Source organism: Falco rusticolus, chromosome 3 (assembly GCF_015220075.1).
Source record: "Falco rusticolus isolate bFalRus1 chromosome 3, bFalRus1.pri, whole genome shotgun sequence".
Classification (NCBI taxonomy): domain Eukaryota; kingdom Metazoa; phylum Chordata; class Aves; order Falconiformes; family Falconidae; genus Falco; species Falco rusticolus.
In genome coordinates this window covers 85,624,414-85,651,314 of record NC_051189.1, presented here as the reverse complement: position 1 = coordinate 85,651,314, position 26,901 = coordinate 85,624,414, and the positions used below count along the sequence as shown (strand labels likewise).

At 43.5% G+C, this 26,901-nt stretch overlaps 1 protein-coding gene across 7 annotated transcripts in view; it reads right to left on the bottom strand.

Moving 5' to 3' along the window:
- The window catches only part of TSNARE1 (t-SNARE domain containing 1), a 508,372-nt gene that overhangs the window by 322,176 nt on the left and 159,295 nt on the right, over positions 1-26,901 (bottom strand). For all 7 annotated transcript variants that reach the window (XM_037380780.1, XM_037380779.1, XM_037380786.1 and 4 more), the window contains 2 exons: positions 13,094-13,171; positions 4,195-4,264 (listed from right to left, as the gene is read on the bottom strand). In XM_037380780.1, coding sequence (XP_037236677.1) covers positions 4,195-4,264; positions 13,094-13,171 — 148 coding nt within the window. The remainder of the gene's footprint in view (positions 1-4,194; positions 4,265-13,093; positions 13,172-26,901) is intronic.

Sequence of the window (26,901 nt, the reverse complement as noted above, 5' to 3'; positions counted from 1 at the left end):
GATCAACATCCCTGCCCAGCCTGGTGTTGTCTGCAAACGTACAGAGGGTGCACTCAACCCCGTCATACAGATAATCGATGAAGATATTAAACAGGACTGGCCCCAATTCTGAGCCCTGGGGAACACCACTTGTGACCCAGTCACAACAGGACTGTGTCAGGTTGTTAAGAAATGCAAGATTCCCTCATCCCACCCCACCCCTAAAAAATTGCTGGGTTTACATTTCTTAAATCAAATTCTGTTCTCAGTAAAAAGAAAAATAATCTGGTGTCACACAGGTAAGCCTTATCCTCATAGCAACATTTTATAGGGGATACCTCTGGACCCAAGCCTCTGTCTGTCACTGGGCAAAGCCATGCTTCACCCCTGGTGTGCTTGGTCAGTAATGAACAAAACATAAGCAAGACTGATACAGGGGAGCACACCACACTTCTCAGAGAGCATTGCCAAGGTTACAGGGATGCTTTCAATTCCAGGCTCTTTCTTGAGGGTGTTGGAAGACTAAGCAGACATACCCAATCCCAAGAGCAGAGGCTAGTTTTCACTGCCTTTTGCAGACAGCACCTTATCTGAGCGTTTAATTTTATTTACCTAAATTAAAAGCCAGTTTCCTTCAGTGCCTAATGTTGGAGAACTCCCTCATCCCACACCCTCTGGCTAAGGAGGCAGATAAATGCCTTGGGAGCTTGGATTATTAAACCAAAGGTCAGGAGGAGAAAAAAGAAAAAAAAAAAAAAAAAACGAAAAAAACAGTTGATTTTTCCTGCAACATATCAGTACTTAACAAGCTCTTTGTAGGCAAACATCAGTGGAGAAAGCTGTCAGCATTGCCTGCTGGCCCTAGCTATTCACCCTAGCTACATGCCTCTTTTTTTCTTTTGCTCCCATTTCCTTCCCAGTTAAATCCAGGGTCAGGTTTCCTTCCCAGTTAAATCCAGGGTCAGGTGCATTCCACCAACTCCATGCAGAGCTTCTTAGGAGCATTTATGTTTCCCTTGCCAGGAATTCCAGCTCCAAGTGCATAGCACACAAATATTTGTGCTGGCTCTGGGAAGAGACTTGACCAAGATTATTCACTGTTGGGTCTCATATATACCCTACTCACACAGCAGCAACCAAGACTGCTTGGCTGACTAGAGCTAGCACTCCATTTGGGATGAAATCTCCCAAATTCACTTGCCACAGATACAGTCCTTATTCTGAATGACTCAGCTATCAAAGGGAGATAAACCATTTCAGAAATGGGAAAGGCCCAATTTGACAGTAAGAAGCTTGCCTTCATCTGATGCCTTTATACATCCTGTGCATAAGAGGCAGAAAGTCTGCATGAATTTGAAAAGGAGTCAGGCAATTCTATTTTCTTCTGTTTTAGCAGGACCCTGAAGCTAGGTAAGCCAATACTTTTGCAGTATACGGACTATGGTAGCCAAATGTCCCATGCGGCAGGACCACTATTCACCAAGAATCCCTAGTCACAAACTCTGCCTCCCTCCGCCTCCCTAACCATCTCATTTTAGGCAGAGCCTTAGTCACCTAGTTAGCATGAAAGTAGAAAGCGTGGCATTTTTACTATTTAGATACTCACAGACACTATTGTTTTCCTAATAGCCAAGGCTATAAACCTATCAAACGTTCCCCTCATTGTTCCCCAACCATCTCCCAAGTTAGAGGATATTCAAGGAGAAACATGAATCAACCTTTGAAGGAAAGGGGTCAAGTGGCAAAGAAGGAAGATTAAGCCATGATTTACAGCTGGGGAAGCAGAAAATGCTGCCCTAAAGGTCTCACCTGAAGAGCTGACCCTCTGCTTGCTCCTGAACATAGAGATATATGCAGCACTGCCAGGTCTTGTGATTCATGGCATGCTGCTTTTCGCTGGTGCAGCTCTCATGAGAGACAGGCAGAGATGCTTGTAGAGCATTCAAGGCTGCCTGCATGCATCTGGTGACTAAATAGGGGCAACACAAAGGACACATCAGTGTTAAGACAGGATGAAAAAACTGGAGGACTGAGGGGCAGACAACTGCTGGTCCTCCCTGGGTTGGCACCCTGGAACTGTTTGGTCCAGAGATTCAACAAGCCAAAAGGGAGAAATCAGGAGAGACCTCCTGCTACAGCACAGGGAGAGGGGAGGAACCAGGAGGGTGGAAGGAGACAGCTGGAGGAATTCTGGGGTCGATGACAGGGGCAGGGAAGCACAGTTAAAATTAAAATAAGCTGCATTTAGCTATCTGGACAATTAATGATAATTCTGAGATGAAAAATAATTACTGCAATTAGTGCATTATGCATCTATTTATGTAACTGCTCAAGAAAGAAGAAAATCATGTAGCCATGTTTTTGAAGTGCTCCAAAGAGTCAAGGAATTGATTATTAAATTACAAAAAAATAATAGTTTATAAGTGCAAGCACAATCGCTGCTCTGAATGACAAAGGCTTTCCTGGGTTAAGGATCTCCATCACTTATTAAAGTGGTTTATGGTCCAAATAGTTTTGTACATGTAAACATCTTTCATGATTACATCAGTCTCCACAGACTGAGTTTTTACTCTTACATTCTCTCCAATCTCTTAAATTTAGTTCCAAGTCTTCTGACTATTATTACTATTACTATTTTTAACCCCCAAGTTTGCAAACCAGAGTGTATGTGAATTAGGGCAGATCCAATTCACTGATGAAGGCGATGAATCGGAAAGGGGATAGAGACTGCAAACCAGTCTGAGAGTTTATATTGCTTTGAGAAGGTCAGTCAAGTCCATCAGGCAAATTATAATGTATAAAGCCAATATAACAAAATAGAAATCAAATTCTCCCCTTTGTTCACAGCCCAATCGCAGCAGGAACTACAGTCATATTCGCAAAATCAGAGCCACATTCCAAGTACTTGGTTTTAGCATGCAAGATGCATTAAGGGAAGCAGCTTTAATAAATTGTGCTACATTTGGAAAAGCCATTTTAATTCTTTAATTAGCATGCATACAATGAAAACTAACTGCACGTGTTTGTGTATACACATATATAGAAGAGTGTGTAATGAACTGTAACTATTGCAAGTGAAACTGAAGTTTCCATTTTCTTAGTGTTGTGCCACGTGACGCACGTTTCAACACCACAACATACTTCTCCTTCTATAAAATATCTTCTTGCCCTTTCCTTTTTTTATTCTCCTTCTCTTGGGTCCATGCGTTTTGGCAAAGTGGGGAGCAGTGGTGAGAAGGAAAAAGCTACACAAGCATCTGTGGTGTTTAACTAATTCCCAGCAGCCTCATGCTCATTTTACCCTAACCTACCTCCCTCGGTGGGACGGGGGAGAGATTCAGGAAGGTAAAAGTGAGAAAACTCCTGGATTGAGATAAAGACAGGTAAAGCAAAAGCCACACACACAAGCAAAGCAGAGCAAGGGATTCATTCACCACCTCCCATGGGCAGGCAGGTGCTCAGCCATCCCCAGGGCAGCCGGGCTCCATCACACATAAGGGTGACTTGGAAAGGCAAACATCATCATACTGATTGTTCCCTCCCCCCCTCCTCCTTCTTCCCCCAGCTGTATGTGCTGAGCATGTTGTCATACAGCCTGGAATACCCCTGGGGTCAGCTGGGGTCAGCTGTCCCGGCTGTGTCCCCTCCCAGCTCCTTGTGCCCCCCCAGCCTGCTGGCTGGTGGGTGGGGTGAGGAGCAGCAAAGCCCTTGGCTCTGTGTGAGCGCTGCTCAGCAGGAACCAGACATCCCTGTGTTGTCAGCGCTGTTTCCAGCACAAATCCAAACCACAGCCCCATACTATTATTAATAATATATTAATAAAATTAAGTCTAATCTCAGCCGAGACCAGTGTAGCATCCTACACTGGCTACACATTAAAAATAAATAAAACTAAATTAAAAAAACAACAAACAACAAAAAATAACAACACATACACAGCCACAGAAAAGCCATTTTTACTGTGGCCCATCATTTTCTGTTATCTACCTACCATTCTCTGCCACCTGAAACCAGCACAAGCAAAGCTTTATATGATCAATACACATCCTACCATCATTAATCACCAACAGAAAGGAAAAAAAAAAACAAAACAAAGTAAGCCTGACAAAAAAGTGTCCAGCTATAAAAACAAGACAGAAGAAAGGGTGAGGATAGGTGAGGAAAAAGAAAAGGCTGAGAGAAAGCAAGATCTGCAGCACTTCAAAACAAACTCACAGTCCATCCTGCAGCTCTTGAGTATCTTTTGAGGTCCCCAAAGATCGGAGGCTTCTTTCCAAAGCAGTCACTGTCAACAGCAGAGAATAAAACCATAAGGAATTAGTACAGTTCTACAGTGAAAAAATATTGGATTTTTATTCGTTTGTCTTTTAATTTTATTTTTTAAACAATACAGTGAAGTAGTGTTTGGACAAGGGACACAGGAGACAAAGGGGAGAACATCTAGCAATAGCTGTTACCCCAAAATGGATAAACTGGGTTCCTTGGATGCATAAATGGTGAAGCCATGTATCATGTACTATGACATGATGGGGTATGACTTCTTTTAACAGCAAGAAAAACTCTGTCCCATGGACCTGGCACAGATCTCTGACTCCTCCAGTCTCAAACTTTCTAACTCTTCATGTTACAGCAATGGCATGGAATTCCCAGGGCTGGAATTGTGCTTTCTGCCAGGAGACTGGGGGAGCACTCTTGGGAGTGGGAAGCCGCTGCTTATCATCCTCAGGGGGTACACCCCTCAGGAGGTACACTGCCCCAGAGAACCGTGTATGGAGCACCTCCAGCTGGAAATGTGCCCTAAATGAAGAGGCAAGAAATTGCATAATAATGATTAATTCCTCTGAAAGGCGATTAAGAGGCAGAACACTGTTGTCCATTCTGATGTCTTCTATCTCATTATTCAAGACTTCAACACTCAAAATCTTTTCTGTGTTTTGGCTCAGATAAAATGGAGTGCTTCACTGTGATCACCTCCTGTGTTTAAGCTAGAGAGCTTCTTGGGCTTTTCCATCAGGAGAGGAGAATACTCTACCCTAAGAGCAGCTTGAAGCTGGAAGCATGGTATGTTTTGCAATACACAGTGACTTCAGATTTAAGAAATATATGTTTGTGTATAAAAAAGTAGCTGAAATCTAGTACTGTTGCATTTTTACACCCTTACACATTCACTGTCTCAAATTCACTCTCATATTAACAGCAGGTCACTACTTTTAGACTTTGCATATCAAGTATGCAAAGCACTTCAGGATCTTCCACAATGAAGGATGCTAAATAAATGACATTCTTGATATTTACATGTGGGATTTTCTCAGGACGATTCCAGTTGCAAAAACTCATAACTCCTTATCAGTCACGCTTCAGTATTTCAGGAAGGAAAAAAGAACAGATTAGAAACATGGCTCAATTATTTCCATAGAAATTTAAGAAATCCTCTGTTTTAATGACTGTGCAGACTTGGACTTGGCCTGCAACTTTGAAGAAGTCATAGAATTATACTTCATCTGGCAGACAAAATCCCTTTTTCTCTTTTGGGCTTCATTGGGTTGACACTAAAAGTCACTAAACAGTATAAAAACTAACTAATGTGCCTGAACAACATGAATATTCAAAACAAGCTTAGATACCACTATATATTTTCACCCTACTTGCTAGATCGCAGTAACAGATTTTAGTGTAGAATTTGGCAATTCAGTTAGATAAAGCCTCAAGGAATTGTCTACAACTGAGCTAATAATTATTATCCTTTGCTGGATACACAATGTTTTAAAGAATAAACTTAGATCTCACAGATATTACATTTCCCTTTCTTCCCTCCTCCCTGGTCTTAAGAAATCAATCTCCCATGCAATCTATATATTGTCCCTTTCAAAGACAATATTTTGCATCCGTGGTGGGTTGACCTTGGCTGGACACGAGGTGCCCACCAAGTCACTCTATCACTCCCCTCCTCAGCAGAAGAGGAAGGGAGAAAGTAAGATGGAAAAAACCCCACCTTGTGGGTCAAGACAAAGGTGGTTTAATGAAGCAATAGAATAAAGCAAGAGCAAAAGTTGTGCACAAGGAAGCAAAGGAAAACAAAAGAAGTTATTCTCTACTTCCCATCAGCAGATGATGTTGGGCCACTTCCTAGGAAGCAGGGCTTTGATACGTGTAGTGGTTGCTCCTGAAGACAAACATCGTAAATAATGAATGCCCTTTCTTCCTCCTTTTTCTCATCTTTTATATCTGAGCAGACATCCTATAGTATGGAACATCCCATCGGTCACTTTGGGCCAGCTGTCCTGGCTATATCCCCTCTCAGGGTCTCGCCCACCCCCAGCCTACTGGTGAGGCGGGGGGAATGCTGGAGAGCCAGCCTGGATGCTGTGCAGCGCTGCTCAGCAGCAGCCAACCTCCTGGTGCGTTATCACCACCTTCCTAGCTCCCGGTACAAGCACAGCACCGTGAGGGCTCCCATGGGGCTCAGCCAGACCCAGTGCAGCATCATCTAAAAATATCTCTGGGCCCATCAACCCTTCGGAACAAAGTAGAGTGTGGTCCTTGGAGAACAGATATCAAGTCAAGGTAGAGGAAGCACTTGTGCAGCCATTGAATTTCTAAGAATGTGTTAAGACGTGTGCAACTCCAGAAGGGAAAACCGCAACTACAGCATCCAGGCACCTTTCTAAGCTGAGCTGCAACATCAGGGCAACTCAAAGTGAAAGCTACTCTGCCAGTGTCTTCCTACAAATGAATATGAGGTCAATGGAAGACAGATCTGATATGCAAGCAGTTCTTTGCAAAAACAGTACAGACCTTTGCTATTGCCTACTTTGGAGAAGATCAGAGTAGGAAGCCGCTTTCTTATTGCACAGAGGTGTTCCAGACTTCACACACACACCATTTTACACTGAGGCAAATCCAAGAGCTTTCACATTTCTTAAATATTTTGGAAAAGAGAAATGCAGGCAAAAGAATCCAAGACAGGAATGCAAAAGAAGAGGTAAGTGCTTGTCAGTCAGGTGACAAAATGACGGAGATGCAAGTCCCTATCCTAAAATCTGATCTAATATTATAATGTGAGCATAGTATTTACATACTTACATAAAGGTCAGTTATCCCAAAAGGACAAGGTACGCACTCTGGAACAGCCACAGGTAGGCACATGATATCACTTCTACCTGGGAAATAGCAGGACTGAGACTCCAGCTTGAGTCTACTGGTTCTTAGGGAGACTGAGCTGTTTTGGGGTAAATCTAACTTGCTTTGACCAAGAATCGCTCTATCAAAATCTGTGTCATTCCTGTGCTCGATGAAGAAAATCCCCCCAAAATTTACCAGTTCTGACCACGCCAGCAGTAACTCTACCAAAGAAGCACCATGTCAATCTGTGCTGGAGAGATGCTGTGAAGCCAGTGGTGTAACTGACATCTCGCTTTAAAAGCCTTGTACGCTGAATTTTATAAGGCATGCGCTAGTCCTCCGGGCTACGGCACTCAGAAGAGCTCACTGCTGTTGCAGCTGCAATGATTTACGTAAACTGAGAGTTTGGCTCCATTTGTCTATGCCATCACAATCCCTAAAATCAATGGGGGATAAGGAACCATCCTCAGATGGCAACGGAGATGTTATCACACCTGGGGGATGCTGAAAAATCCTTTGCTCAGCCTCTCAGATCAAGGTAATGGGACTGCGCATGGCACCAACCAGTCACAGGGAGTCATTAATGAGCAAGTAACAGGAATTAGAGAGGGAAGAGGCCCATTAGAGCACTCAGATTCTCCATCTGGCCAAAACAGGCCTGATTCCTCCAGTATATCCTCCACTGATCAGCCCTGTAGACAAGATGCACCAAACCGACCCCTTTTACGAGGGTTATTTCACTTATTTATAAGGCATATACCGAGAGGCAGCTAAAAGCTGTACACTGGAAAAAATGCAAAACCTTGATAAAAATAAGTAGGAAAAAAGGCATCAATAAGACAAATTCAGAGAGTATTTGAGCTTCTTTTTGTGGGTTTGGTTTTTTTTGTTGGTTTTTTTTTTTCCTTGAAAGAAAAAATCAGCTAAACAAAAAACTCCATAAAACTTGCATTAAGTCAAAGCACTATCAGATAACCTTCCCTACACTCAACAGGGACAGTCCCCAAAGAATCAGAGAAAGGCGGCAGATGCAAAGAAGAGGAAAAACCTCACCCTACCCCTTGACACTGTTGTAAAGGGGAAGGGGGGAGGGGGGGAGTCTGTGAGCTCACAACCTGGCAGGAGAGTGATCCAGTAGCACATAAACAGAACCAGCTGTCCTGGCTAAGATTCTTATTCTACACATGAAGACGTTCATTTTCACAGCAGAAAAAGGGAGCAGGAGATATTTATACGTGAGATCAGCCAAAATCAGCTCAGAGCTGCGAAGATCCCCCTTGGCCAGGAGGAAAGTTCTGAACTGTCCAAGAATTTAAATCACCCCAAAGGCTCAGACTTCAGCAAAAAGAGTAGGGAAAGCAAAGACAGACAAAGAGTGCAGTGATTATTACTTCTGTAGTGTTATTCAATTAAAAAAAAAAAAAAAACAAAAAACAAACCAACAAAAACCCCAGTGCTTTACAATCCCAGTACAAAGTTGACTTGTTTCATTAAAAATAGTTCTTAACAGTTACCCAAAACCAGGAAAAATACAGCCAAGGTTGCCCACACCCTGGTATTCTGGGAATCTAAACAACACACAAATAGCACTGGGAGCTTGTGACATCTTCATCATCCCAAGAGGGAGAAGAGCATTCCAGGTGCATGGTTTGGTCTCCAAACACCATGGGGAACCTGGAGAACCCCAAAAAGGCTGCAGTAAGGCAAGAAAAGAAGGAAAACGGGAGTGGTGATTTAATTTATGCAATCCTGTAGATCATTCAACGCATCATGCCCAGCACAAGAGGAGTACAAACCAACCTCTGGTGAGCATCTGCAATGCAGCTGCTCGTTCCTTGCTCAGCCGCTCGCGTGGTGGTACACAAACAACGACACTGACTTTTGCTGCATGCTCTCAGACAGGGCTTACTGAATTTCCTGAAAAGACCATACAGTATAGCTGTATAGGGCATAAAGGATCAAGGGCATCCTTTCCCATTTTATAACCGTGCCAAATTCTTTACCTAATGTGGATTAGCTCTTCCAAATCTTAGCACTGCACTCAGCATTCCTCTCCTGAAAAGATGCGCTTTTTTGGGAAAAGGCTACGAAGAAGTCACATACAAACTGAATGGAACTGACCTGAGCAGACAGAAAAATAATATGGGTGGTGAAGAGAGCAACAACAGTAGAGTATCTTATGGGCATTTCTTCAACCTAAAAGCACTTTAAAAGGCATTATAAATTCATAGATTCATAGATTTTAAAGGCCAGAGAGAGCAATTCTGATTATCCAATCTGATTTCCTACCATAAAATTTTGTCCCTTCAATCCTACATCAAGACTGTAGAGTGTAGCTGGACTAAAGTATATCTTATAAAAAGACATTCGAATCTTGATTTAAAGGTTCGAAGCAATGCCAAATCCATCACATCCCCTCCATATAGAGTTCTAATGGCTAGTTATCCTCATACAGAAAGATTGAATTTGTCTAGCTTTGACTCCTATCTCCTGATCTTGTTATGTGCGAGAATGTTAGATTAATGAGCCCTATGCTATCTATTTGACGTCTTTCTTCCCAGAGAGGTACTTACACACCATGATCAAGTCCTCTTAGATGTCTCAAACAGAAGTTCAGATGGCATGCATTTTAAAGTCTGATTTGCAGGCTTCAAACAGTTGTCGCAGCTCTTCTCTATACCCTCTCCAATTTTTCAAAATAGTTTTAAGTACAGGCACTGTCATTACCTGCTTCACAGAGCACTCAGTGCAGGTAACTCTTAACAGAAAGCACATCATCATGCACTCTATGTCATCTCCAGAAGAAAAACAAAGACCACCTGAAATTGCTTAAAACCTAATTGAATGGATTAATGCAATTCTAACAATGAATAAAAATAGAAATTGGACCACGGCACTTCAAAAAAGATGCACCACTCATCTTAAGGTCTTCTCAAGATAAATTTCACTACAGTAGGAGTTTATTACAGCACAGAGATGTATCAAGACAGCCCTAACCTGGCTAGTTTGGATTTTAATAGCAGACACAGAGTCACAAGCAGGTTGCAAAATGTCACACTGAGCCCTTGGTTTGGCAGCAGAAGTGCCGCTACCATTCATCACTACCATTGTCAAAAGTATTAGTGCTGGAGCAACCAAGGTTGATACCTAATCCAGGTATTTCTTTCTGTGTGTTACAATGTGGTTATACACCTGTCCGTAATCCAACTACCAAGGATCACAGTTAGGAGGTCCAAGCTGCCACAGGGGCCCCAAGCTCAGGTCACCACACTGGAGTTTTCTCAAGGAAAAGCCCAGAAAAAAGTGGGTCCTGGTGGACACCTAGTTAAACATGAGCCAGCAATACACCCTTGCTGCAAAGAAGGCGGATGGTACCCTGGGCTGCATTAGGCAAAGCATTGCCAGCACGTTAGGGGAGCGATCCTTCCCATCTGCTTGGCACTGGTGAGGTCACACCTGGAGTAGTTTCCAGTTCTGGGCTCCTTTGTACAAGCGAGACATGGACTTACTGGAAAGAGTCCAGCAAAGGGCCACATAGAAAATTAAGGGTCTGGAACATCTCTCCTATTAGGAGAGACTGAGACAGCTGGGACCGTTTAGCCTGGAAATGACAAGGTGGAATGGGGATCTTACTGATGTTTAATACCTGAAGGGAGGGTGCAATAAGAACAGAGCCAGGCTCATTTCAGCGGTGCCCAGTGCCAGGAGCAGAGACAACAGGAACAAACTGAGATGTGGGATGTTCCCTATGAAGATCAGGAAACACATTTTTACTGTGACGGTGACCAAGCACTGGCACAGGCTGCCTTGACAGGTCATGGAGCCTCCATCGCTGGAGACATTCAAACACCATCTGGACCTGGTGCTGGGAAAATCAGCTCTAGGTGGGCTTGCACAAGCAAAGGGGTTGGACAAGATGACCTCCAGAGGTCTCTTCCAACTTCAAATATTCTATGATTCTATGATTTTTTTCCACCTTCTGCAGTGCATGTTTGTCCTTCACCCCAAGCAATGTCTATCCCACCAGTATCTCCAGTCTATCTCCAGTATCCCAGTGGACAAATACCACTGGCAACCCAAAGATGACTTTCAATGGCTGAATTTCTCAGATTCTGCCCTGTGAAGAAAGCTGTTGAACTTGTCATATCCAAGCAGTTTGCCAAAAAACTATGAATAACAAGTGTTTTAAACAACTTTAAAGCCTCTATCAGTAACTCCTTTGAAAAATAATGAACAATAAATATTTTTTTGTGTTTGCATATCTCCCATTTTGCTTTTGACCCATTCAGAATCATCTTGTATATGCAGTAATTGAAGTTCTGACAAAATACTGAAGAATCATAGACTTATGCAGGTTGGAGGGGATCTCTGGAGGTCTCTAGTCCAACCTTCTGCTAAGAAAAGGTCCACTCAACAGCAAGTTGTTGAGGGTCTTCTAAAGCTCCGAGTATCTTGAGAGATAGAGATCTCACAGCCTTTCTGGGGTCCTGTTGCACTGGTTGAACACCCTGATGGGCAGAGCCTTTTTCCTCACATTGAGTTGGAATATCCTGTGTTTCACTTGCCCTTTGCCTCTCCTCCTTCCACTGTGCACATCGGAGAGGTTATGGCTCCACCTACTTTACAGTCTCCTCTTAAGTAATTAGACACAAGAACATGATTTCTGTTAACTCATGTTCAACTTGTGGTTAACCAGTACTCCCAGGTCTTCTCTTCAAAACAGCTTTATAGCCAGCCAGCACTCATCCTGTCCTGTTGCATAGGGTTATTCCAATTCAAGGCACAAAGGAAAGTGTGAACAATTATTTTCCTTGGGCAGTTGCACAACTTCATGGAGCCTACATTGCTTTCAGGCCTTCACCTTCTGGGATAGCAGAGAGCAGCAATGAGGCTCACAGTGCTTCTTGGGGAAAGGTACATCCATGTTGCAGGAGGTCCGGAGCTCAAGGTGATGATAGCTGAAAGTAAACTCAAACTTACCAATCCATTCTAGTCACAGAAATGGTGCTTGAATTTTCCTGGCAGATGGACCATACACAACTCCTCTAAAGAAGAGACAACTATGTTTCTCTAAAGAAGAGACAACTATGTTTTGGAAGTTTTACTTCCCATCCTTCTTCTAGCAAGGATTCCTTGCTACAAGGACCAAGGCCTTAGCCCTGGGACACGTGGGGGAATAATTACAGAAATAAGGAGGCAGTAAGATCCTTTCTTTATACCTAGGCCAGGCACCTCTGTCGCCCAGCCAGTCTCCATAGACACAGAAGAGACTAGACAGAGAAGCTGTCCAGGTGATTCAGAAGCAATTTCAGGGACCACTGTAAAATCAGCACCTGATAATTTTAGATTTTTGTCTGATACTAGTGTATTTCAGAACTGAGATACCATGACATTAACTACCATTCTGCAATGTTAGTTTATAACTGTGTGCAAAATACATCCCTCCAGCCCAACACAACAAAACTGATGAGCCAGAGCATGTCTCCAAAGGGGAGAAGCACTCTGTATCTCTAGGGTCCAGGGAGACATGAGCAGGAATAGCATCCCTGCTCATTTTACAGAATGAAGAATAACAGAAGAGTTTTGGTGTTGGTGTTTTTATAAGGGAGATAGATGTTTTGCAAGCTCATATGCCAGGCTCTGAATGCAGTAGTGCTGCAACACATTAGAAAACGAGTCTGGCTTGTTCCACCTTTCTGCGCTCTAACTCCCTATTGTAACAGATGACACAATTAAAAATAGAAAAGGATATGGTCTCAGCAAGGATTGGAATATATCTGTGCCTATTTAATGGAACATATGGTGGAATATTTTTACATCTTATAAAGAACTGTGTATTGGACATGTGCTGGTGCTTGTGAGATGCAGCAGCAGAAAAAACTGTATTAATATTTGCTCCCTGACAACAGGAGCTGCCATACACCACGTATATGCACACGAGTTATCAGCAGGACAGCACACAATTGACTAGGAGACCTTTCATTATACGCACCATTGGAGTTAATTCGGAAGACATTGGCTGAAGTCTCCTGAAAAAGTTCCTGTAGTTCGCTGGGATCAATCTGGGTGGCTGTAAAGACAAAAAAGGAGAAGATATATTAATACTGGGGACCACAGATCACTTTGAAAGGCACTCACCTCCCAGCTGATCTTTTGAAGGAGGATGCAGGTTTTTCCTCACTGCAGAAATTCAGCCCCAGTATATGGCCTGATGTAGCCTCACACCATATCTAATTGTGCCGCTGGCACTGGACAGGCAACCCAGCACCATCAGGACAGTAAGGATGATGCTGCAAAGCAGCAGACATGGCTCACATGGATTGAGGCAGCATTTGTATGAATTATTAGCAATTGGAATATAAATTATTTCTGCTCATTTATTACATGGAAGTATCAAAGCCACAAACGAACGAGAAACCACAAGCACAACAGGATGGTCAACCATCGCTTTCCAGAGCAGGAAGGCATACAAGTAGGTCCTGCCTTCTTGAAAGGGAGGAAGCAGTGAGCAGAGCGTAACTGCTCTGTGGGCTCAAGGCTTTTCGGGCAGGAGGGAGATGGGAGCCCAGCTGGGTACTCCACACATTCATCTTCCAGCCCCCAAGAGAGGCTTCCCTTCTTCCTGGCAGCCCAGCTGCAAGGGTCAATGAGTCAGTGCCAGGAACTGCTATTGCCGTTGCCCAGATGACCTCTCAGCTTCATGCCCAAGGTCCCACTTTGGCCAAGGTACCCAAACCTGCTCCACATGGAGAACAATGAAGTGAGGATTTGAATGTTGTAGGGCTTTGTGGTTTGGTGGTAGGGTTGGGTTGGTTTTGTTAGCTTCGTTTCCCAACTTTGAAACTATCCAGGGCTCCTCCACAGCTTCATCATCCCCAAAGAAGAATTGATATGAGTTTGGACTGGGCTATATTACAGAGAAAAGGATGCGTGGTTTAAATAAGCTTTAAACAGGTGTTTGGTTTTAGATTGGCAATAGTCACCAGAGCAACAGTCATTTACATCTGCGTCTTTGGCACCAGCTTTACAATAGATTTTCCTGTGGTTTAGCCCTATTCTGCCTCCCACCCAGGTCAGCTTTTGTACGTTTCCCAGAAGCTGCTCTTACCTGAAACTCTAGTCAAGTCCAAAAGCACTGCAGGTCTTGTTCACCCAACACACTACAGTCCATTCCAGCAGCCTCTGCTATTAGCAAGCTGCTCCTCTGAGCTGAAGCATTACAGAAACTCGAACAGGAGCTACAATTCCTAATTTCAAGTCAGCAGACTGTAAGTACGACATATCCTGCATCCCTTCACCAGATTTCCCTAAGCTGGGAATATACACCATACATCCATCCTGCTTTTGGAAGATCAGAAAGTCAGCGATGGAGCAAGGTGAAAACCATGAATATTGAACAAAATGAGAAGCCCCTTTGATGCATTGCTCAGGTTAGTCCTGAGGACGCATCTCTTGGTGCTTGAGAACCAGCTCCACCTCCAAACAGTGCAATTGGGGGATCTTCCACTGCTCCTCACACGTCTCACTCACAGCAACACTCATGAGACAATTCAGCCCTGTAACAACCATAAATAAAGTCTTGGATCAGTCTGCCACATTGACACAAATCCGGGGCATTAAACGGTGTTAAATCCAAATGCACAATGGATCATTGCTAGAGATTTTCCTGCTCTTCTCTTCCTGCAGTTCCTCCTAGATCAGCTGTCCGAGACACTCCTTTCCTTTGCTTTATATATAAGGCTATATAGCACGAGATATTAGCTTGGTTTTACCCATCCCCCAGGAATTACACTTGTTACTAACAAGATCAAACTTTCATTAAATCACTGGTAAAAGAGCAGCACAGGATAAGATTTTTAGATCTTCACAAACTGCGTTGACCCCAGTATCAGGAGGTTTTTTTCCAGGATTTTCAGTGTGCCAACATGCTTAGGTTTAGTAATTCCAGAGGATGGGCGGCCAGAACATGGCTTCAGCTTGGCTAAGTTTGCAGATGCATGCCGAGAGGACTGGTCCACACGTTTTGTGATACGAGTTTCTTTGGATGGATGTGAGTTTTTTTGTGGGAAAGAGAAGGGTTTATTTACCTATTATTTCCATTCTTTCCTTAGAAATACTGAATTTGTCTCAAAAGATTTTTAGCCTGGCCCAGTGACCCTGCGTTCATATGCACTTAGGTACTTTGCTGAATGAAGCCTCAGATGGACCACGATGCAATCAAAGTAAGGGCTGGAAATCCTTGATGTCCTGAATTACAAGCACATAGCTAACAATTATATTACATGAAATCCCCCCAAATAATATGGACTGCAGACTTCAAAGTGTTCCCACATGTGAACACTCCTGCAGATTCACAGCATACAGCAGCGACCTCTGGGAAGTCACTTAAAAAGCCAAAAACACCCCAAAAGCAGAGATGAAATATCCCAAATGTTGCAAAAAGCAGGAGAAATACCCATTTAATTGCATGAACTATGCACACCTCGGCTTCAGAGTCCCTGCAACACCATGAGAAAGAAACACTGAGTAACACTGTGCTTCCAGGGTTGGTCCATAAAGATAAAAACTACCCAGAAATACAGGTACTTATTTAGGAGGGTGGGATTTATCCAGCCCTCCCTGGGGAGACGAATTTGCTTACCCTATACCCCATTTCCCCAATGGAAAAAGAGGCAAAATGCAATAAGACAATGTGTGAGGATCATACTCTGAAGACGTGGAAATAAACTTTTTAAGCTTCAGCATATTTATTTGAGTCAAATGCAAGAGGACTGTGAGATGATGAACTCCCCTGTGAAGGCCTGAAATCTCAATCCATAACCGTCTAACAGAGCACGCCATATCACCCCCACACCTCAAATAAGTGTACTGTCATTTAATTTGCAAAGGCAGGCGCAACCTTTGGACAGAATTTCCAAACAATTGCTTTGGGAATGCAATGATTGGAGAAGAGCATATCTGAGAACTGCATCAAATCTGGCTTGCAGTTTCCTGCCTCTGGACTTTTATTTCATGTTACAGCATGCTGTCAGTTCTGGATTTATTTTGGTTTTGGTTTAGGAAATAGAATAGTAACAAGGAGGTTGCTTTAACTGCTCTGATTTCAAGGTTACACACATCGAGCAGAGATGTAACTATTCATGGAGATTTCAGCAGTTCAAGCAGACAAGCAAAACAAATTACAAAACAGCAGCACAAAGCAAAGCAGAAGTGCATCTGTACTGCCAAGCTAAGTGAAGACATACCAAGACTGCAAAGAAAAGTGAATGTGAAGTACATTTGTGTCCAATAAAGAATTAAATGTCTTTGACTATATCCAAGTGAGTGCTAAAATATTATGATTCCCCAAGAAGGAGTAGAAGTTTGCTGATACCCAGTAAATACTTTGCATGCCCCAAGGCTAACAGAGTTCAAGGCCACAACTGGGAAAAGATGACTTTTACTTACACTTTGGGTCCTGAAAGCTGTGAAGGTTTTGCAGTGGATGTGTTACAGAATCCTACATGCACATCATTTCTCCTCAGCTTCCTTAACTAAACATTTCCACAAACATTTTTACAATTTCCATTTCTTTTCCCCATTCGCTTTCCAGAAGAATCCTCTTGGCAAGAGGCAGGACAACCTAACTTTCTCTGCTATCAGCTCAGCCTTCTCCCACCTAGCACGTACTGATGACCTGTTATATTTATTACAATTGCTAAAGCTTCAGCACCTAACATTGGCACTTCTGATATTTAATTCTTCTTTCTTTTACCTGAATAGCTACACAGAAACTCAGGTAAGTGCCACAAATGGAAAGGATGGGCTTTTAAGTACCTGCTCTACCAAAACAAAGGGTTTTCACACATGCTGTGGCCAACTGCAATGAGAGCTCAGCTGCAAATGTGATGTTAAGGAACTACACAGCCTGAGTGTGGTGGGTTGACCTTGGCTGGATGCCAGCTGCCCAATCACTCCCCTTCTCAGCTGGACAGGAGAAAAAATAAGATTAAAGGCTCATGGGCAAGATAAAGACATGGAGACATCACTCACCAATTACCACCACAGGCAAAACAGGATTAGCTCCAGGAAACTGATTGCCAGTTAAAAGAGTAGGGTAATAAGAAATAAAAACAAATCTTAAAACACTTTCCCCCCACCCTGCCCTTCTTCTTGGGTCAACTTCACTCCTCATTTTCTCTACCTCCTCCCCCTGAGTGGTGCACAGAGATGGGGAATGGGGGTTATGGTCGGTTCATCACACCTTGTCGCTGCTGCTCCTTCCTCCTCACACTCTTCCCCCACTCCAGTGCAGGGTCCCTCACACAGGAGACAGTCCTCCGCAAACTTCTCCAATATGAGTCCTTCCCACGGACTGCAGCTCCTCATGAACTGCTTCAGTGTCCTTCCCACAGGGTGCAGGCCTTCAGAAGCAGACATCTCCAGCATAGGCTCCCCACAGGGTTCACAGGTCCTGCCAGGAGCCTGCTCCCTCGTGGGCTTCCCATGAGGTCACAGCCTCCTTTGGGCATCCACCTGCTCTGGCGTGGTGTCCTCCCTGGGCTGTGTGTGGGGATCTGCTCCCTCGTGGGCTCCGTGGGCCGGGGGCACGGCCTGTCTCACTGTGGGCTTCATCACAGGCTGCCAGGGAATCTGCTCTGGTGCCTGGAGCAACTCCTGCCTCCTTCTGCACTGACCTGGGGGGCTGCAGGGCTGCTTCTCTCACATGCTGACTCATCTCTCTTGGTTGCATAGAGTCAGCTTCTGGCATCTCCTCACAGAAACTACCCCTGCAGCCCCCCCACTACAAAATCTCGCCACGTAAACTCAATACAATGAGACAGAGCCACTGCCTTATAACCCAACTTGCCGCAGTCCTAGAAATGCATGTATTGGGTTTTCAATGGGGTTTGTTTTGCTGTTGTTTATGCACTTATTTTAATTATCACACCAAAAATCCCTTTCCTTCACAAGAAAAGTAGTTGCAGCCATCACCACTGAAAATACTGTCCTATCACAAGATGTGGCATATGAAGGCACAGACCCCAGGTGAGATCCCCCACTGCATCCATAAGTGCTGGTTACACGCAATCCCTTACCCACCCAAGTTCTGCCCTGGAACGTGCCTACACGCAGCAAAGCCCCTTTGCAGCCAGTCCACACTCCACCGAGCTGTTTACTCCCTCCACGCTCACCTGAGGAGCTCTCTTCTTCCCAGATCAGGATTTAAGCTGTGGGGGGCTTTGGGCAGCCCCTCATTGCAGACAGGTGTGCACAGAACTGGTTTGCAGGTGAGCTCAGAGAGCCAGACTGAGTGTGAGTTGTTTCCTCACTACGTTGTAAGGTGTAATCACTCTGCAACCTGGCACCCAGACAGTGAACAAAGACTTTTCTCAGAAAGGGTCCTCACAATGAGATAAGTGCATGTGAGCAGTATGAGATATTCCTTGTCTGATGATGCTGACAGTACACTAAGAAGGGTCAGAGAGAGAGGAGGAGGAGTAGGGGATGCCATCACAGCCAAGCTTTGGTGCCTTCTTCATGCTGTTAACCCTTCCCATCTTGTCATCCCAGAAAACTGCCTCAAAATAAAACTTGACAAGAATATGTGTGCTAGTAAATAAAAGAGACTGAGGGAACAAACCATGTTTTATTGTTAGCTGGCTGCCCAGCTCTGTATTGCCGAGACAAGCCGAGGAGCTGTTTCGGGCATAGTTTACCCCAGAAACTGCTTCCTCTAGACAAAAATCAGTGAGACCACAGCAGGTTTAAATGCAGACACACAACGCCATCCCACAGCTTTCTGCTACATTATCATAGAATCACAGTGTCAGTTAGGCTGGAAAAGACCTTTACCATCATTGAGACCAACCATTAACCTAACACTGCCAAGCCCACCACTAAACCATGTCCCTAAGTGCCACATCTACAAGTCTTTTAAATACCTCCAGGGATGGTGACTCCACCAGTTCCCCGGGCAGCCTGTTGCAAGGCTCAACAACCCTTCTGGGGAATAGATTTTTCCCAGTATGCAATCTAAACCTCCCCTGGCACAACTTGAGGCCGGTTCCTCTTGTCCTACCACTTGCCACTTGGGAGAAGAAACCAACACACACCTCATTACAACCTCCTTTCAGGCAGTTGTAGAGAGTAGTTGAGAACCTTAAAAATCCATACAAGCATTACACATGATTTTTGCAACGATTATTCCAGTGGAGATTCAGAGTACACTGATTTCCATGTTTCAATGCTATTATAATCTCCAATTCATCACATGTCTGTCTACAGGAGACACTTACGATGAGTACTGGCCAGTGGAGGGATGTGGTGCTTGGAGCAAAATACAACCTTGGAACAAAATATAACCTGGGAGCTTGTGGTCTGCTTCCTCCCACCCTGCTCAGGAAGGAGAAAATGCTGCTGATGCACGTGGCCATCCCTGGGCCTCTTGGGCTCCGTGACAGTCATTAGCTCCAGCCACCACCAACAGCAGTTGTGGCAGGGGAAGGACAAATCCAAGCAAGCTGGCAAGAAATGTCTTTCAGTTCCTCTTTAAGACAAGCCAAATGCAAAGCCTGAGCAGGCTTACAGGGGTCTTGTCTCTAGTGATCTGGATATAATTATTGTCCAAAGGGAATAGCTAGACATCCAGGACAACATGCATGGTAAAGTTATCTACAGGAACATCCTTTCGCTTAAAGTTAATGAAAACTGCCCATGTTCCCCATGTTAATCTTCCTTGCCTATTAATTATTTCACACTAATTTGAAGCTCCTAATGGCTTTTCTGCAGCCAGGTGAAGTCAATTGCCTCTCTGAACTCAATTTTGTAGCAAACCCAAAATAAATCAAAAGTTGCAGAAAAAAAAGAGGCAATAATTACGGTAACTTCAATAAAAAGGGAGAAGAGGAAAAGCAGGACAAGCACTCAATCTTTCTACTTACAATACTTAATGTGGCTGTAGTAAAGCAGCTCAAAAGCTCAGAATTGCAATGCATTTATCCCCAATGCAACACCAAGAGCTATGTCTGTGTTCTGTAAAAGGCAGCCACAGATCTCCTGCATCTGCATCTTCGCTTCTTTGCAAGCTTTAACTGAAATTATAACATCATCCTTTGCTGAAGAAACTTCCAGCATAAAGTACTTTGTATCTAAACTCCTCTTTTGTACCATGAAACTCCTGCAAGGAGTAAAATGCAGGTAGGGAGAAGCCTGCTCACTATGATTTCAAACCATCCACCCCACAGCCTCAGTTTACCTCTCTCAGTAAGGATGAAGTACAACTGCACTCAGCCCTGTGGCTTAACCCCTTCACAACCCAGCTGAAAGGGTAAGTCTCACCCATCACGCACCTTGTTCATTCCTAAGGACCAGGGGAGCCATTGCAGAGCTTCAGTTCCCCCCCTTGAAGGCTTTTTATAGTATTGACCTTGACCTACGATATCCGAGAGAGTAACTCTTTAGTGAAGACTATGATCCACAACAAAAGCCATGTGCCTCTGACACTGGGAAGTGAACTCAAGGGAAAGAAAAAGATTGACTTCTGGCTGCTGGCCCAAAAGTAAGAGGTTTGTTCTAGAACAAAATGCTAAAATCATGTCTTTAATTTAACTTTTCCAGCACAATTGACATAAAAATGAAGAGGTGGAAGAAGATGAAGGAGGCAAAGGGGGAACGACAAAGAGGCAGATCGTCATGGGAAAAAGAAAATGCTACAGAAAACAGACTGGCAAAAACTGGCGGATGTACAGCCACCTGGGACTACAGGACAGGCAAGTCCTCTAGCCACCAGTACTCAACAGCTTCCCAGGGTGCTCCTCCCTGTAGACTCTGTGGTGTCTGATCCCATGCTTCGTACCAGTCCTCAGTCTCTTCCACAGTGAGAACACTCTTTTGGTCTTCAGCTGCCTTTCCATTTCATACAAACCCTAGGAAACTCATTTAACCTCCCGACCTCTGCTCTTCTGTTGAAAATGGTCAAAAATGCTTCAGCAATTACCACCATAGAAAGGACTGCCAGGAGCTTGTTTGGACAAGGCCCCTTTCCTCAAGGAAAAGAGCTTAAAATAGAAAGGGAAATGACAGGAAGGGAATGAAAGAAGCAGCATCGTGTGTAATGTTGCAAAGTTGCTTCTGGCATGCAAGCTTAGGAGGTTTTTATTTTCTCCTGTTGATGTTTGAGTGAAATAAGTGATAAAGGGAAATGTAAGCAAAAATCACGCTCATCAGGCAACACGCTTTTCATCAGCCTTGAAAAACGTGATGTTGTTTCACATGGCGATGCTCTGAAGCCTTTTGCTACTGATTTGTGCAGTGACTTGTACAAATGAGCTGGGTCTCCTCAGCGTGGCCACAGCACAAAGAGGGGGCACCACGGGGATTAACAAATGGGATGAAGCTGGTGTTCACAACAATCCTCTTCCAACCCGCGTTATCACACAATGGGGTCAGGGCACTGAAGAATTCCATTACCTATGGGTTCACTTGGGGTCTCTGTTTGCATTAACGTTTACAAACTCCAGTTCATTTTTTTATTTTATTTTATTTTTTAAATTGCCTTCCTGGTTTGGCCAAGTTCTCATGAACATAGGAAATAAAATTTTCCTGGTTTTAGAAATGAAGCTTAACCTGAAGGCATCTCAGCTGGAAGGACCTGTTTTGTCCCAACCATCTGAAAGGGTGATGTGTTTAGGTAGTGAAGTAACTGCCTCCTCCTCCTCTCCCCAAGAGAAAACTGAGAAGCGAGGAGGTCTCACCCCACAGCTTTGTCTTTAAGAAATACCTTACTCCCACCTTACCTCCCCACAGATCACCAGCAGAAAAAATACAGAGAAAATGAGAGGAAAAAACCCCACATCTACTTTTTTCTCTGAAACACTTACCACAGCTATAGCAAATTAACCAGAGGAGACAAATTTTATAACTTCTAAGTCAAGTGCAGGGCCCAAATTCAACGAGTGGACAAGACCAAGGAGGTAAAGCAGGCAGGGGGATCATTTCAGGGTGGTAAGGATCCCACCTAAGCATGCATTTTTTTCTTGGGCTTTGTGGAGTTTCAATAGATTAACCTTTTCAAAGCCTCTGAGATTTGTGCTTTAGTTAACAAGTCCCCAGAGGAGGAACTACAGTGCATGGTGTGCCCAGCACAAGTGCTCCTGGTAGAGCTAGTAAGTTTTAACTGGAGTTCAGCATGGCTCTTTCTTGGAAGAACTTAGGAAAAATAATGAAGCTATAACTCTATATACAATACATATCTCTGAAAGGAATAATAAACATGGAGCTTGTCCCAAGGAAAGCCTAAGAAGTCTAAGAGCTATAAAAGGCTATTCAGACAAAAAACTTGTGCAGGTGAGGTCTAGCGTGGTGGGAACAAAACTTTGCAGCTTGGCAAGTGTCTGCTCTGGTGGCACAGGAGGCATCACCAGGGACATCCCAGGCATGGAGAAGCACCCTTACAGAAATCAAGAGAAGGTAAAGGGCGAGCATTAACTTGCAGTGAAAGTCAGCCTCAGAAATTAAATAAGATATAGACTTAAGACATTATCTTCTCCATGACCTAGCTGAGGAAAGCGGCTGAACATAATCTGTGCACCTCCATTTTACATCAACCAAGAGAGAAGTTTTTTTCCTAAGCCACTCGGACGGAGCATTATACCCAGGGGTGCTATGCCATATTCCTATCCTCTCTGCCCTACCCTGAGGGAAACCTCCCCCTGCAACTCTAAACACAGCACCAAATCCTCAGCCACAAGAATGCAGATCTGTGTAAACCAAAGAAGTGGTTCACAGAGAACAGGAAACATTAGAGGGTGGTGAGGCACTGGAAGAGTTTGCCCAGAGCAGCTGTGGATGCCCCCTCCCTGGAAGTGTTCAAGGCCAGGCTGGATGGGGCTTGGAGCAACCTGGTCTGGTGGCAGGTGTCCCTGCCCATGGCAGGGGGGTTGGACTAGATGATCTTTAAGGTCCCTACCAACCCAAACCATTCTATCATTCTATGATTAGTTGTCTTTTTACAGTGCAATCAAGATTCAATCAGATTTGTTTTGCATTATTTCTAGTTAAGATGCTCTTATTCTCCTCTGTTTCTTTCTTTAGCATATATGCAAATAAGAAACTGCTGAAGAAGAAAGCAAGGAGACACTCTAGGTGCATAGCTAGTGCTGGTATCTCCTTTGCCTGGTAGCTCACTCTGCGTGTCCAGGAGAGCATGACTGCAGACAGTGCCAGCGTGTAGGGAGCCTGGCCAAGGTGTGTTCAGCTTTGCTGAACCACTTCAGGCTTATGTCCCAGAGGGTAGATGTAAATCATCCTCTACAGCAGTCATCAACGAAAACAGCCCTCAAACCCCAACCACACAGGATAAAAGGCAAGTGAGAGAAATATCCAAATAGTTCACCAAGAGAAGATGTTGGCTCTAGTGCCAACCCCAAGACACACACATTCATTCTGCCCCCACCAGGCACTGACCCTTGGCCAAGCGGAGCGATGTCCTTGGTGAGCACTGCATCGTTCCATGCAGCCAGGCGTGAGCCATAGCAGCCCTGCCCAAATCTGCTCTGAAGGCAGGCTTTGTGCCTGAACGGCAAAGCTAGGACCAAAAGCCTGGAGAGACTGTGTGTACAGTCCTTGACTAGGTGCAGAGAAATCCCACGCTGCATCAGAACGGCATCAGAGCAAGCTGCTGGCATGAAGCGTCATCCAGAAGATGGGCTGCGTCACACAGCAAAGCGGTGAGATGTAACAGGAATGCTGGACAGGGCTGCTTCCAGCTCATGGGCTGGGGGGGACAAATATCCACAAAAACCTCAACAAAGTAGTCCCAACCAACCAACAGACTTTATTACATTACTACCCTACGAGTTTATTTTAATTTATTATTACCAAGTTCCCTGCTTCTGCAAGGACACTAAAAATACAGAAGATCGTTTCCAGCAGCAAGTTACAGCTTGTGGTTTTTCTTCACGTTTTTTCTTCTCAAGCTTATTGAAGATGCTAGAAAAGAACAGTGGCCTGTAGTACAAAACTGATAGTTTCTGTGTCTGTATTAAACCATACCACTGCTAAAAAACCCCCTGTTTTCATACCTATACTCCCCTTTTTAGGCAACAGAAAAAAAATAATAAACTAAAAGCAACCAACTAAACAAGCAAACAAACAACATACTGCCTTCTAATTCTATGAGAAAACAGCAGCTCTTGTTGATTTAGCAGAAGGAAATGCAAAGACTCACAAGACTGTTACTGGAATGAAAAGCCCATCATCACTTCATGGTGGCTAAGGGTGATCTGAAGGTCAGGCCAGCTTGGCAGCTCATGGGAAATGAGTCGGTGGGATTCTCAGTTCTGCTTCACCCGCTCAAATCTATATAAAGTTAATAAAGTAATTCAGAGAATTCCTTCCACCACAGCCAGCCACATGGGCTGAGGTGCTCACAGTCGGGACTATCAGGGAGAATGTTGATTTTCAGTGATGGTTAACTGCAAAACTGACTGAAAATTGTAAGCAAAATTTTATGAAGAGTAAGTGCAGAGCAGAACTTTGCAATGGATTAAGATGCTTCTAATTCTGGCAGAGTAGAATTTTGGCTTTGGTTGGAGAGTTTTACAATTAAGAGATTTTCTCCATTTTTAAGCAAAGGGGAAGCAAACTCTAAAAGGTTTTGCATAAATCTGACGTATTACCAAGACGCAGTTAAGTAACTTTTAAATAAAACAAAGCACTTTGATTTTTTTTTTTTTTTTTGCTGTTAGTGGATTAGGAAGGAGTTATAAAAAGACAATTCATTTTTGATTGAAATAAACCAATGTACTGGAAAATACCAATTCATTTGCAAAATTTCCCTATCGAATCCAATTGCTTCCTGCTTTCCAAGGTGGAAAGTCTAATCATGTTCCCTTCTTCATGCTCCAAAGCAGTAGCATTATGGCAGTGCTGGCCTGTGTTTTTAAAAGGATACCCAAGTAATTTTTTTTTTTTAAAAAGGCAATTTAAGATGTCTAACAGTTTTGCTTTGTTTGGTTTTTTTTAATGATGATGCGATTGGAGTATATAAATGAAACTTGAGTGAAAGCAGGTTTTTGTTTGCACTGCTATATTCCTAGGACAGTCTGTAGTCCTGTGCTAATGCAAACACAGACACCAGCGCCAACAGTATGTGAAAATGTAAAGGCACTGACTGAAAAACAACGTGGAAAAGATTCATCTTACACTCTTACACTGCCCAAACTGTTGGGAATGCGATGTGAAAACAGCCAACAAAAAAGATGAAGAATCCAAATATTTTTGAAACATCGTTATTTAAAGATTTATTGCTGATATAAATTACAAAATACTGTTTTTATTTTTAAAGTAGCTCTTAATCAGTCTCTCTTCTGGTCTTATTAATGCATTCAGCACTAATTGCCTTGGAAAATATCTTTTAAAAGATCCAGGCTATTAATGATAAAATGGAGATTTTTAATTTCTTTTTCTTCTGATTAAGTCCATGAGATGCAAGGAAGTGGTATCAGAAAAATCAGCCATACAAATGAAAGACAGAAATCTTTAAAAATATTACTTTACCACAGCTTTCCAGGTGAAAAATCCAGGTAAATGGGTATTTTTTTCAGTCCTTGTAGATGATGGAGTCTATAAACAAAATCCTGAAATGTAAACTCAATTACCAAAAAGACCCCCAAAGCATACTAAACAAAAGGTTAAACAAAAATGAGTAAGAATGTGTGATCCCAGCAGACAATACGTATAATTCAGAGGTTCCAGGATTAAGATGAGTCACTAATCTAACAGGAACAATCGTGGATGACACTCAGGTGGAGACAAACAGTGGGGTGGGAGAAGGGAATGCTCTCCTTGCTGCTCTGACCACTGGCACCTAACGAGGTCAACCAGCCCCTTGGCATTTGCAAGTCCATACAGAAGAAGAGTTGTAGGAGGACAGGAGCGCACGTGCATGAAAACTCTGCAGGAAGAGGGTGTGATGCTGGACCACCAGGTTTGCTTCAGAGTCAGCCATGCTTGTTCCAGTACAAGGCTGAAGAAGCTCTAGCGTAGAAAACTTTCCCATTTCCTTCCTCTTCATCCCTGCCTTTGCTGGTCAGGACTAAAATTGCAGACCATCTCAACGATACAGAAGACAAGCTGCACTTGCAGTAAGTAAATGCAACACTCTTGGAGAGCCCTTGCAGCATCATTGAGAGCTGCATGAAGAGTTTTTACAAACCAGAAACCTCAGAAAGATGAAATGAGATCTGGGATGACAGGATAGCAGAAATAACGAAAAACAAGGCAAAGTGGATGCAATGGGAAACAGCAATGGAGCAATGCAGCAGCTGGCATCTAGCTACAGGAAAAAAAGTGTTTTGTGGATGGATTGCAAGTGCTGGAGATGATTTTCACATTCACAACAAAAGTACCAACCAATTCACCCCCCTCTCATGGAGAGCTTCAATTCCCCTGCAAAAAAGGAGCAACATAACTTATCAGATGTCCTAAAGATAAATTAAAAAGGCCAATACACCTTTTGCCATTTATTGGTAGTCTTTATTTATGTGTTTCAATAAGAAAACTTACTGATAATTTATGCATGATAATCTATGCACCTTCCCAACATTTACTGAATGGAAGAAAGAAAATTACTTGTTTCCCTAAGATTAATCATAATAGAAACCATCTGTCTCAAGGCACTAGCTAGCTCTTTTGGAAGAAATCATAAAACTCATACAGGATTTTATAATCCATATGTACAAAAAAACATACGCCATTCAGGGAGGAAGATGAAATACCATCTGCCATAACTTCTGGAAGTCTCCTGGGTTTGTTTCT